The sequence below is a fragment of the Balaenoptera musculus genome, chromosome 6 (assembly GCF_009873245.2).
Source record: "Balaenoptera musculus isolate JJ_BM4_2016_0621 chromosome 6, mBalMus1.pri.v3, whole genome shotgun sequence".
NCBI lineage: Eukaryota > Metazoa > Chordata > Mammalia > Artiodactyla > Balaenopteridae > Balaenoptera > Balaenoptera musculus.
The window spans coordinates 34,542,613-34,557,156 of NC_045790.1; the positions used below are offsets into that span (position 1 = coordinate 34,542,613).

The following is a 14,544-nucleotide window of genomic DNA, read 5'->3' on the forward strand; positions in this document are numbered from 1 at the left end:
TAGGAGGTGGGTCAAAAAGGATCTTGCTGTGATGTATGTCATAGAATGTTCTGCCTACATTTTCCTCTAAGAGTTTGATAGTGTCTGGCCTTACATTTAGGTCCTTAATCCATTTTGAGTTTATTTTTCTGTATGGTGTTAGGGAGTGTTCTAATTTCTTACTTTTACATGTACCTGTCCAGTTTTCCCAGCACCACTTACTGAAGAGGCTGTCTTTTCTCCACTGTATATTCTTGCCTCCTTTATCAAAGATAAGGTGACCATATGTGCATGGGTTTATCTCTGGGCTTTCTATCCTGTTCCTGTTGATCTATATTTCTGTTTTTGTGCCAGTACTATACTGTCTTGATTACTGTAGCTCTGTAGTATAGTCTGAAGTCAGGGAGCCTGATTCCTCCAGCTCCATTTTTCTTTCTCAAGATTGCTTTGGCTATTCAGGGTCTTTTGTGTTTCCATACAAATTGTGAAATTTTCTGTTCTAGTTCTGTGAAAAATGTCAGTGGTAGTTTGATAGGGATTCCATTGAATCTGTAGATTGCTTTGGGTAGTACAGTCACTTTCACGATGTTGATTCTTCCAATCCAAGAACATGGTATATCTATCCATCTGTTGGTATCATCTTTAATTTCTTTCATCAGCATCTTATAATTTTCTGCATACAGGTCTTTTGTCTCCTTAGGTAGGTTTATTCCTAGGTGTTTTTGTTGCAATGGTAAATGGGAGTGTTTCCTTAATTTCTCTTTCAGATTTTTCATCATTAGTGTATAGGAATGCAAGAGATTTCTGTGCATTAATTTTGTATCCTGCTACTTTACCAAATTCATTGATTAGCTCTAGTAGTTTTCTGGTAGCATCTTTAGGATTCTCTATGTATAGTATCAGGTCATCTGCAAACAGTGACAGCTTTACTTCTTCTTTTCCGATTTGGATTCCTTTAATTTCTTCTTCTTCTCTTATTGCTGTGGCTAACACTTCCAAAACTATGTTGAATAATAGTGGTGAGAGTGGGCAACCTTGTCTTGTTCCTGATCTTATTGGAAATGGTTTCAGTTTTTCACCATTAAGGACAATGTTGGCTGTGGGTTTGTCATATATGGCCTTTATTATGTTGAGGCAAGTTCCCTCTGTGCCTGCTTTCTGGAGGGTTTTTATCATAAATGGGTGTTGAATTTTGTCGAAAGCTTTCTCTGCATCTATTGAGATGATCATATGGTTTTTCTCCTTCCATTTGTTAATATGGTGTATCACAGTGATTGATTTGCGTATATTGAAGAATCCTTGCATTCCTGGGGTAAACCCACTTGATCATGGTGTATGATCCTTTTAATGTGCTGTTGGATTCTGTTTGCTAGTATTTTGTTGAGGATTTTTGCATCTATGTTCATCAGTGATATTGGCCTGTAGTTTTCTTTCTTTGTGACATCTTTGTCTGGTTTTGGTATCAGGGTGATGGTGGCCTCGTAGAATGAGTTTGGGAGTGATACTCCCTCTGCTATATTTTGGAAGAGTTTGAGAAGGATAAGTGTTAGCTCTTCTCTAAATGTTTGATAGAATTCGCCTGTGAAGCCATCTGGTCCTGGGCTTTTGTTTGCTGGAAGATTTTTAATCACAGTTTCAATTTCAGATGCAGCTCAATATTAAAAAAACAAACAACCCAATCAAAAAATGGGCAGAAGACCTAAATAGACATTTCTCCAAAGAAGACATACAGATGGCCAAGAGGCACATGAAAAGCTGCTCAACATCACTATTAGAGAAATGCAAATCAAAACTACAATGAGGTATCACTTCACACCAGTTAGAATGGGCATCATCAGAAAATCTACAAACAACAAATGCTGGAGAGGGTGTGGAGAAAAGGGAGCCCTCCTGCACTGTTGGTGGGAATGTAAATTGATACAGCCACTATGGAAAACAGTATGGAGGTTCCTTAAAAAACTAAAAACAGAATTACCGTATGACCCAGCAATCGCACTACTGGGCATATACCCTGAGAAAACCATAATTCAAAAAGACACATGCACCCCAATGTTCATTGCAGCACTATTTACAATAGCCAGCTCATGGAAGCAACCTAAATGCCCATCGACAGACAAATGGGTAAAGAACATGTGGTACATATATACAATGGAATATTACTCAGCCATAAAAGGGAACGAAATTGGGTCATTTGTAGAGACGTGGATGGACCCAGAGACTGTCATACAGAGTGAAGTAAGTCAGAAAGAGAAAAACAAATATCGTATATTAACGCATATATGTGGAATCTAGAAAATGGTACAGATGAACCAGTTTGCAAGGCAGAAATAGAGAAACAGATGTAGAGAACAAACTTATGGACACCAAGGGGGGAAAGCAGGGGGGGGGGGGAGGGGGTTGAATTGGGAGATTGGGATTGGCATATATACACTAATATGTTTAAAATAGATAAGTAATAAGAACCTGCTGTATAAAAAATAAAAATTTTTTTAAACGTTAGATATTAATACATGACTGTATTATATCACTTCTCCCTATACTATTTGCTTGGTTGTTTTTTTTTTTTCACACACACACACTGTATTTTATTTTTACAAGAGATAAATAGACTGACACCAAGCATTGTACATGGATGACCACAACAAAAGCAACAATGATTACAATTACCAAACACAAAACACACTCATACTATGTCATAATATTGACATTCAGTCTGGTAATCCTCCACTGTAACAGCTCCTTTACTTTGCAGTGAAAATTGATTTGTATATTCTTTGCCTCTGAGTCCTTGTGGGATTTTTTTTTTAATTCAAACAGAAAGTCACAAAAATTATACTCATCCTCATCAGTTCACTCAGTCCCATGTAATTAATTTTTTTTTCATCTTGATCTTTTGTTAGCACTTCTATGAGTTCATCAGTTTTTCATTAGAGTTCTGAAAATGCTTATTCATTCAGTTCAGCAGTACAGTCAGTTACCAGAAACCTGTACTTGTCAGAGTCTTTTCCATGAATTTCTTGAAGATGAAACCCTTTTATAGGAACATATTTGCAAAAGCATCAGAGTACACCCAAAACTGTCTGTAAATGACAAAAGACTTAAAAATGACCACGGTTAAAGATTTGATGAAAGTTCATAATAATGCAGTTGACAAGAAAATTAGTTATTTCTGAGATATACATTTTAAAGTAATAACTAGGATTATGACTTACAACATTATACCAGAACATGTAAGATTTTTAGAAATTTCATGTAATGTCTGAAACATTTATATTAACATATTTCCATACAAATAACCCAATGAAAGTTTAGTATTAGTTGTTTTGTTTGTTTTTTTATACTGCAGGTTCTTATTAGTCATCAGTTTTATACACATCAGTGTATACATGTCAATCCCAATCGCCCAATTTAACACACCACCATCCCCGCCCCACCGCAGTTTTCCCCCCTTGGTGTCCATATGTCTGTTCTCTACATCTGTGTCTCAACTTCTGCCCTGCAAACCGGCTCATCTGTACCATTTTTCTAGGTTCCACATACATGCGTTAATATACGATATTTGTTTTTCTCTTTCTGGCTTACTTCACTCTGTATGACAGTCTCTAGATCCATCCACGTCTCAACAAATGACTCAATTTCGTTCCTTTTTATGGCTGAGTAATATTCCATTGTATATATGTACCACAACTTCTTTATCCATTCGTCTGTTGATGGGCATTTAGGTTGCTTCCATGACCTGGCTATTGTAAATAGTGCTGCAATGAACATTCGGGTGCATGTGTCTTTTTGAATTACGGTTTTCTCTGGGTATATGCCCAGTAGTGGGATTGCTGGGTTACATGGTAATTCTATTTTTAGTTTTTTAAGGAACCTCCATATTGTTCTCCATTGTTCTCCATGGTACAGATGAACCAGTTTGCAAGGCAGAAATAAGAGAAACAGATGTAGAAAACAAACTTATGGACACCAAGGGGGGAAAGCTGGGGGGGGAGGGGGTTGAACTGGGAGATTGGGATTGGCATATATACACTAATATGTATAAAATAGATAAGTAATAAGAACCTGCTGTATAAAAAATAAAATTTTTTAAAAACCTTAAATAAAAAAAAGAAAACCACTGGGTTACAAAAGCTTATAAATAAAATTATGTCCATTTACCTGGCATGAATAATTTTTGATTGAATATTTTGGGTAAAAGTTTAATGGAGACACTTGAGACATGAGATGTCTTTCCGAATTTTACACATTCAAAAATATTTTGGGCATCCCTGCTTTGTGCATGTACTGTGCTAGTGCTTGTAGTATATCCATTAATAAAACGAAGAGCCCTACCCTATGGAGCTTGTACTCTAGTGGGGAAGACATAACATGCCACAGACATAAATAAATAAAATAAATAGAATGATAGGAAGTGCTAGATATAGGAACAAAACGAGGCCAGGGTAAAGGACCTTATGGTGAGGCAGTGCGCTACAGGTAGTGTAGTCAGGTTAGTCACACCAGAAGGTGATATTTGAGTCAAGACTTGAAGGAGGTGGCAGCATTTATCTGTATGACTTTAAGTCATTTAGATACTCAGATTCTTGGCTTACCTAAGTGAATATCTGATTAATGGCTTCCATATGACGCCCCCTTGAATACCGAGCAGTACCCCACCAAACTCAATTACTTAACACATTAATGGGTAGGGCATCTAGTTTTGAGGAGGGCCTTTCATTTCCTTCTCCCCTTCGCTTTTACTTCACTCTGATGCATTTGGTTGGATGAAAGTGGTTTGAAGAGAAAGGAAGTCGAATATAATTTCATTGTTTTTTTTTATGTACTCTTTTTAATTTGCCCATATATTTAACATTTTGGGGGCACTTCATTTTTCTTGTGGATTCAAGTTACCATCTGTGTCATTTCCTGTCCACCTGAAGGATTTCCTTTATTATTTCTTAAAAGGTAGGTCTGCTAGCAACAAATTCTCTCAGATTTTGTCTATTTGGAAACATCTTTCTTTTGTCTTCATTTTTAAAGGATGGTTTTGCTGACTCTATAATTATTTGTTGACTTTGTTATACAGCAGAAACTAACACAACATTGTAAAGCAATTATACTTCAATAAAAATGTTAAAAAAAAAAAAAAAAAAAAGAATCCGTACCTAGACACATCATGGTTGAATTGCCAAAAGCCAAAACAAAGAGAAAATGTTGAAAGCAGCAAGAGAAAAATCACTCATAGTGTACAGAGGAACCACAGTACAATTAATGACTCATCATCAGAAACGAGTCCAAAAGGCAGTGGTGTGGCATAATTTCATTGTTTTTGAGGCTCATTTCTTGATGCTGTATCAGGTGTGGTACCAAAGTGGATGAGCACCTGGATGCTTTTAGGCACCACAAAGAGTCACTTCTCAGTGAGGGCTGCTGTTTCGCTTGTTTAGGAGCTATAAGCCTGTTTTTCTAGTCAGGTTGTCTTCTGTTCTCATCATAGCCTGCTCAGGGGGATGTGTCCTTACTGACCCCTTCAGATAGGGAAATGGAGGCAGATAGAACAGGAAGAGACTTGCCTGATTTCATGCAGCCGGCGAGCAGCCAGGTGGTGGTGGGAGGGACAGAGTCTCAAACTTAACTCTGCCTCTCACATCTTACATTCTGCCAGCCGGCTCCTCTATGAATGCCGGGACAGACAGTGCAACAGTATGCATATGCTGATTTGGGAGCATTATCCTGAGAATCTGTTACTTTGAATGACTGCTCCTTGACTCTTCACAAGAAAAATGTTGACATTTAGGGCCTTCTTATTTTGCTTTTGTTGTAAGCCAGATAGCAGCGAGTGTGGAACTCTCAGACTCCATTTTTGTCCCATTATAGCTGAGGGAATATTTGTGTGTTTTGTACCTGGGATAATGAAGTTGACTTGTAATTACCACTGTTTGGAGTGAGAATTATAGAAAATTATGTGGGCACTACAGCCAAATGTAATTCTGGGGACGCGCCTCTTGAGTTTGTATTGGTTTGTATAGTGGCAAGGGTGATGGAGTCAGTTTGGACCACCCCTGGCCCTTACAACGTCTTATTTAACCTCTCTGAATTTCAGTGTTCTGATCTGGAAATGGGAAAAGGTTTGGCTCCTTTTAGAGATATTTTGAGGTTTAAAGATATTGTCTGTACATCATGTGGCATATAAGGAGCATTCAGAAATGGTAGCTGTTGTCGTCATCAACCTCATAACTTGTCCAATGTTTCATGTATGCACAATTTTTTTCTTTTCTTCATGGTAGGATGCAGCCCATAATAGCATTCCTATCATGTTGGTAGGAAACAAGGCTGATCTTCGTAATGCTGCTGAAGCGGAAGGACAAAAATGTGTCCCAGGGTACTTTGGAGAAAAACTGGCCATGGTAAGAGTAAGAGTGGGTCCAAATTGGGAGGGATCTTTCACTTCTGTCTACATTTGCCGAAGAGGCTGTTTGACAAACTCCACTCTGTTTGATAAGTCTTCTGTCCCTATACAGGCAGAACTCCCAGTGCCCCCCATCCGTCCCATGAATGTAAATAATTACACCAAGAGTTAAATCCCTTGTGGAGGTAAAACAATCACATGATCATTTTCCCCCACTGAGTACCAATGACAAAGAGGATGCAAAATTATCCTGTCTTCCTCCTCACTCTTCCCCAGTTCCTGGAATCCTTCTCTAGTCCTGGAACCTAGGTAAAGGAAGAAGAATGGGTGTCCTGTTTTGAAAAGATGGGTTTGGTTCCAGAGGGTCACTGTGCCAAGGGGCAGCAGATGGTGCAGTGTGTCACCTGGGTAAAGTGGTGAAGAGAATTGGAAGACTCATTCTTTTCTCTAAGATTTGTAGTCATTTGGAATAGTATAAAATTATTTTTGGCTATGCATTTGTACAAAGGATGGACCTCATTTCTGTCCAGATTATTATTGTGGGCAGTGTTTATTCTCTCATTATTATCATTGTGTCAGAATGCTATGTGGCCCTCTTATGACTTGTCTTACCCAAACAAGGAACCAGATGCTCCTTAGGTCAAATATGAAGTTCTTATCATAACAGTCCGATCTGACATTGCTATCATTGTTGTCTGTCATCAGCATGAAAGGACTGCTCTGTAACATATACATGTGAACTTTAAAAATTTTCAATTTCACTATTCTAAGTTGGAATTGTTTCTTGTTTTAAATTTTAGAACTGTGAGCCAAATATGATAAACATCAAAACTAGGCAGTGAAATACAGAAGAGATCCATTCAACACATATTTAATCGTATCCACCATGTGAAAAAGCACTTCATTGTGAGCTGAGCAAAGGGTTGAGAACAAAGGAAACCATCCTTGTCCTCACATAGTTTACTGTCTGGGGGAGACAGATGTTAAACCCATGTAATCCACATATTCCCCTAGAGAGCTCATAATTCCTGGCCTCATGCCAATTTTATTCCCTCCCCCACAATTTCTCAGATTTCCCAAGGTTTGCTTATTTATTATGCATCTCATGTCCTCCACCCTCCTGCATCCTCAAAGGCCATCTCTCTTTCACCCTATAACATCCTGGCTATGAAATTCAGCAGCAGCACTACCCATTTCTACTAGAAATACATTCATTTGGGGTATTTTTTAGATTTTCTATGGATTTGGGGGCTCATGGGTAAAGGTTTCACGGTAGTCTTTCCCCATTGTTTGGTTCTTCCTTCTCTCCCTGCTCCGGAGCACCCATCATGTCCTCCCCATATCCCACACAGGACTGTGTCGCCCACACCCAGCCCCACAGCACACATAATTCTCCTTTCCTAAAGGAAACTGTCTCCAGCTGTTAGACAAAGACACACAAAAATAACCTCATCAATTACAATTGCGGCAAGTGCTATGCTGGAAAAATACATACATCAAGAGGTTTTACAGTAGGAAGACCTAATACCAACTTTTCAGAGTTAGAAAACACTTAATCTTAACTTCAAGGGAGGATTACCTAAAAATCTAGAAGGTAGGTAGAAGTCAGCCTGGGGAAAGGGGTTACTAGGGATATGGGATAACCTAGGTAGTGGTAACAGCAGGTGAAAAGGTCCTGAGGTGGGAGGGAATTTGGAGTGTTGGGGAAATCGAGGGATGGCCAGGGTAACTTGAGCACTGTGAGTGAGGGAGAGTGGTGGCAGGTAAAACTGGGAGGTTGGCTGGGGCCCCGCACAAGCTAGGCCTTGTCGGCCAGGTAAGCATTTCAACATTGCTTGAGAGGGATGGGAAGCATCGAAAGGTCTGAAGCAGGAGAGTGATATGATCAGTGATTGTATGTATAACCACTGGGAGGTTAAATAATAGACTAGAAAATGTCCATTGGTTTTAGCCACACAGAGGCTGCTGAATCTTGATAGGAAAAGATGATAGGGTGAAGGGGTGGGGGGCGGGATGTGTGTTAGCTGCCAGCCAAAAGGAGACATATTTTTGATGGACATCTAATTCCTAAGTGGTTACCTTAAGCTATCATTTTTCTCTCTCTCAAATTATTTGATAGAGAACATTTGGTAGTATGTGTGACACTTGGATATAAGAGCCTTAAACCATGAAATTTTGTATTGTGGGATTTTTTTTTTTTTTCTGGATGAAAATACAAATCCTCTTGACTAGGAACTGTTCCTGGAATAACTAGGCTCAAACCTGGTTTTTTTTTTAAAGTCTTGAAACTCAATCCAATTTCTTAACTATCAGTTTTAGCATACTCAACAGGGCAATATTTTTATTTTATTTTATTGGTTTTAAAAGCGAACATTCCAGGAAACCTAATCAAAGCCTTCATTTAATGGTATATATATGTTTTTTACAGACCTATGGGGCATTATTTTGTGAAACAAGCGCCAAAGATGGTTCGAATATAGTGGAAGCTGTTCTCCACCTTACTCGGTAAAGTTTTGCCTTATATTTGGAAAACTGGATGTAGGACTGAATTTTCACTTAGCTGTTGTGTGTGTCAAATTTCTTGACCATAATGTGAATCTACATGGGAAAACACTGTCTTGTCTTTCAGTAGTGGTTGGAGAAACAAGCATAGTTTTTATAAAAAACTGGTATGCTGCTTGTTCACTGTGAACATTGGCAAAATACCTCTACTGCCAAACAAAGCAGGTGCATCTGAGGTGTCACTGACATTTCTGCAAAATGTCCCCACAAAGCTAATAGTTGACGTGTGTGAATCACTTCCAGGAACCAGATTTTAAACACAAGAGACTATTATGAATATAACTATCTATTACGTTATGACATTTTCCAAGGTAAAGGAAAAAGAACTCAACAAAACAAATTGTATGTCATGCCAGTTGGAAGCACTTTGTTTACATTATTACCCAGGTGATTATTAAGCTAAGGCAATGGTGTTAATAATAAATAACATTTTGGGATGTGGATTAGAATGAAAATTGCATCATTGAGGAACTTGGTTTTAACTGTATTTTAATCCTTGCAGTATTCTTAGGAAATAACAATGTTTTCTGCTGGATTTATTTCTTCTGCCTAGTTTTCTGCCACAGATGAAAAGATGATTCTTTGCTGATCTAAAGGGATTCAATACCCCCCCAAAAAATAAAGAAAAAATATAAAAATGCGCATTAACAAAATCCAGCCAATGATCCTTAATTGCTGACAAAGCAGAAACATAATTTAAGGCATGTAGAGATTTGTGAGATTTGTGAGATCATTTGTGAGATTCTGATTTTATAAGAATCTTAACTTTATAGTACAGTAAGGGGCTCCGTGCTACCTTCGCTTCAGGCAGGGAGTGCTGAATTGCTGCCTGGGCTGAGCAGGAAAGGATGCTGCAGGCCAGGCCCTCCGCATGGCTGCTGGCTTCTGCCCAGCACGTTGGAGGACTGTAGTGTCAGGAGGCTCAAAGTCCAATCTTAAATCTACCCCGAACAGCTGTGGAGTCTTGACTAAGTCCCTGTCTTCCTTTAGGCATCTCTAATCTGTACAATGAGGGAAAGGGCTAAAGAAAATGATCCCTAAGGCCCCTTCTAGTTCTGACAGTCTATGATTCCATATATAATAGCCTGGACTCTACTGAATAACATAATCACTATTTAACGCGGAATTGTCTTGTGGGGTCATGTTACAGTTAAATGACTCCAAATTGCCCCGGTCACACCCAGAGTGCAGAATCGATCCTCTTTATTATATCATAAAGATAGGAGAGCCAACGGCCTTTTCCCCTGGTGCTCCTGCTGGCATGTTGGGTCAGCCCAGCAGCCACCCTGTCTACAGTGTAGCTTCTTTACTTAAAACACCTGTGTGCAGGAGCATTCTGGTAACAAGGTCACTTCTTGTGAATCACTTATCAAGGAGCTTTTTAAATTGTTGCTATTGCATTATGGGCTGGTTTGAGGCCTCTAGGTTAGTTATGTTAACAATGTGTTAAATAGGAAAATTATAAATAAACCAAACATATAAAGACTTTAATTTGCTTTATACTGTGTCATCAGATTGCTTGTCAAAGTACCCAAGTCTTAAATGAAAATGGTATCGTTTCCACAAGTAAAATTTCCACTTTAAAAAGTTTTACAGCTGTCAGAATGTTATGTATAATAGTAACTCCCCTTCATACCATGTCATGTCATGAAACTTGAACTAGAACAGTTTATGGGTTTGCCCTGTCTGAAATAGTATTCATTTTTGAAGGAAGGCCATAAATGTTTGGTTAACAACCAGAACTCCTCTGCTTTTTCTTGGAAAAACCTCTCTATCCCAGGAAAAGTTTCTCCTAGAAATGCAGTTTCCCCGTAGGGCTGATAGACATTCATTCCAACCATTGTCCACTGGTAAGTAAATCTGCCATCACTAGAGCCACAGGCTTTAAACATTTTTCAATAGATTCAAGTACAACAGGCATTGAACTGGTCAATGGCCTAAAATTTGAGAAAAACACAAAAAGCTCGGGCTGATGTATCAGTTCAGTGCCATTGCTGAGCCCATTGTGGATAAATCTGTCCATAAGATTGAGTCATTTAAAATGCAGTTGTTAAGCATATGGCAGTTTGGGGTGAGGTAATTTAATTTTCCCAGCCTTAAACCTGTTTTAGATGTTTGGAATTAATCTTCTTGATTTCCTTAAAGTGGGAGGTGCCTGCATCTTTGGTAGATTAAAGAAACTGAAGGCCAGGTGAACAATATGGGTACCTATTTTTTCTCCCTTAATATTTGCTTTCAGTGTTCAGTAATGTCTGCCTTATTATCATTTCTGCTCAGCATGAAAGCCCTGTAGAGATATCAGGGTATGTAAGATAGGCTGTGCAATTTAACATTAGAGAAAAAAAAGAAAACAAAATACATGACCAGGCAGCCATATGATATGTAACTTACAGAGGCCTTTTAGACCTTCCAGAAGGGAGAGATGTGAGTTGTCTTGTGAAGATGCTATGTTTACTAAACCCATTGTACAGATAAGAAAACTGAGAATTAGAATGCTTCATCAGCTTGCTCAAAGTGACACAGCTACTAAATGGCAAAATTGGGACTTTTCACTACTCTGAATCTCTGGCTTGCCTTTTAAATGTTGGTAATCTCAGGATTCTATTCTGCACTCTCTTCCTCTTCCTCTTTCTCTCTCTGCCTAATGTCTTCCACCCCCATGGTTTCTAGAACTATGTCTAGAAGGTGACTTCTAATTTCTGTATTTTTAACTCCCATCTTTTTTTAAAATTCCACAACTATATTCCCACCCACCAACAAAAGAAAATTCCATAGGCATGACTGACCCAACATATCTAAACCCTAATGTGTTCATTTTTCTTTAAAATTGTTCCTTATTCTATACTCCCGTTCTCAGGAAACTACTAACATTATAATTCAAAAAGAGTAACCTAGAGTCAGTCTTGACTCCTTCCTCTTTCTTCATCATCTGCCTCTAGTGGGTTCTGGGGCCCTACTGATTCAGTGACCTCTCTGCAATCTTCCTTCAATCCCTCTCCCCCCGCCCCCCATTCTGCTTCAGGCTTCAGAATTTCCTACCCCGTTTAGTGCAGGAGGGACCTAAGTTTCTGCCTCAGAGTTTCTCCAACATCAGTTCATCCTCCACCCTGTAATCAGGGTAATCTCTGTAAATAAAAATCCAATTAAGACCTTCTTGCTTGCACCCCACATTGGTGCCCTACCTACAGCATAGAGTCCAGCCTCCTTAGCAAGTGGCTTATGGTCCCCCAGAGCCCAGTTCACCTACCTTTCTATTTGCATCTCTTATCTTGCTTCCCAAATGAATGATAATCTATAGACACAGCAAACTTTGCTTCCAGTCATAGCGAAGTTCTTTCATGCGTCTTTGCCTCTATACATGCTGTTCCCTGCACCTGGAATCTCTCTTCCTCATTAAATGAAAGTGAATTCCTATCCCACCAAGAGGTCGGCTTCACTGTGTGTGTGTTAGCGTAGCGGCTCTCGGGGACCTGGTAACGATTTATTTAGAAGACATCTGGCTCTCTCAAAGCTCACTAGTTGAGAGGGACTTCCCTGGTAGTCCAGTGGTTAATACTCCATACTCCCAATGCAGGGGGCCCAGGTTCGATCCCTGGTCAGGTAACTAGATCCCGCATGCCACAACTAAAGATCCTGCATGCTGCAACTAAAAACATCCCGCATGCTGCAACTAAAGATCCCCTATGCCGCAAGGAAGATCCCGTGTGCCACAACTAAGACCCGGCACAGCCAAATTTAAAAAAAAAAAAAAAAAAATGTACAATTTTAAAAAAAAGCTCACTAGTTGAGGATCCCAGAGTTTGGCATAAATTGGACATTTGTTGAATGAGCAAATGGTCAAGATTTTGCATTTGGAAGTTGTATTAGTTTTCTGTTGTCACTGTAACAGATTCCTACTAGCCTAGTGCTTTAAGCAATAAAAATATAGTTCTGGAGGTCAGAAGTCTGAATCAAGTCTTACAGGGTGTTATGGGGTTGAACTGTGTATCCTCCTTCTTTTCCTGAGTCTTTGTTTCCTCATCTGTGAAGGGAAGACAGCTCACCTGTTACCTGTCAGCATGTGTGTGTGTTGTGTGTATTAAATAAGGACTATGTGAAAACATGTAACATAGCATTTATTAACTGGTCTCCAGCAAGAACCAGTTTCCCTTTTGTTTCCTACTCACAGTGCAGTGGTTTTCAAAGGTTAGCACATATCAGCTCCTTCTGCGGCTGTGCTGACCAGTTTAGTAGCCACTAGCCACCTGAAGTGTGGCTAATCCAAGCTGAGATGTGCTGGATGTATTAAATAAATACTGGGTTTTGAAGACAGTATAAAAATTGTAAAATACCTCATTAATATTTTTATTGGTAACGTGCTAAAATATTTTTGTAATACTGAGTTAAATAATATATGTTAATAAAATTAATTTCACCTATTTCTCTTTACATTTTTTACTGTGGCTGCTAAAAAATTTTAAATTACATACGTGAATTACATTCTATTTCTATTGAACAGCGTTGCTGTGCTGGGAATATGCGAATTCCCAGGATCTACTGCTCTGTAACAAGCCACCCAAAATGTAGTCGCCTAGAACAACACCACTATTTATTTCTTGAAATTACCAGAAATGACTGGATCTCACTGGAGGGTCTGTGACTGCTCTCCCTCGGGCGTCTCATGCATTTGCGGTCACGGACACTGCTGTGGCTCGGTCTGATGTCTGCGGCCAGGGTGCTCCTCCCTGTGGCATCTCAGCCCCCAGGACCTCTCTGCTGCCCTCTCTCCAGTGAGCAACACTGGGCTTCGTAAATGGCAGCTCAAAATGGTCAGGCCTTATTAATGCCTGGCTTGGAAGTTTTAGCACACCATTTCCTCGCCATTCTATTGGTCTGAGCAGTCACAGAGCCGGTGCTGACCACAGGGGAGCGGCACAAGCTTCACCACTTAATGGGGGGCACCAGACACTGACAGCGGAGGCAGAACTCTTTGGGGTTGTCTTGGGGACAAGCTGTCACACTCTCCTTACCCACAGAGTTTGCCATTCAGCTTGTCTAAGGTGGGACTTCAGGATGTGTGTATTTCACAAGCATCCCCAGGGATAGGAGACTTCCCTAGGGGGCTTTCATAAGATCATGGAGATCTTTGGTCCAGTGTTGCCTCTAGCAGTTATTTCTAAAAGAAATTTAGGAAGAGGCAAAAGGAAGACATTTTTTCCGGATTTTAACCATCTGTTGTTATCTCCACGGCCATGTATAATTACAGAATGGTTATAAAGTCATCATTGCTTTTGTTAATGTTAAGCATTAGCTGGGGATGGGAGCCAGGTTCCAGAGTCCTAAGGAGTGACCTGTGCGTGTGCAGACTGTAAGCCATGCAAAACCACAGGAGAGAGCAAGAGTAGTCTGTGTGTGTGCATGTGAGTGTGTGCACATGTGTATAGGCACCTGGGCGTGTGTGTGTGTGTGTGTGGGTGTGGGTGTGTGTGTGTGCATGCATGAGTGTGTGGCCTGGTACTCAGAATGTGAGCGCTGGAGCCCACCTGCGTGGCTGGAATCCCAGCTCTGCCACTTCTCCAGCTGTGTAACCTAAGGGAAATTTCTTAACTTTTTTTTGCCTTTGTTTCCTCACATAT

At 39.8% G+C, this 14,544-nt stretch overlaps 1 protein-coding gene across 2 annotated transcripts in view; it reads left to right on the top strand.

The window, feature by feature from the left end:
* RASEF (RAS and EF-hand domain containing) overlaps positions 1-14,544 on the top strand; it is an 86,982-nt gene that overhangs the window by 68,906 nt on the left and 3,532 nt on the right. For both annotated transcript variants that reach the window (XM_036855915.1, XM_036855916.1), the window contains 2 exons: positions 6,246-6,365; positions 8,796-8,872. In XM_036855915.1, coding sequence (XP_036711810.1) covers positions 6,246-6,365; positions 8,796-8,872 — 197 coding nt within the window. The remainder of the gene's footprint in view (positions 1-6,245; positions 6,366-8,795; positions 8,873-14,544) is intronic.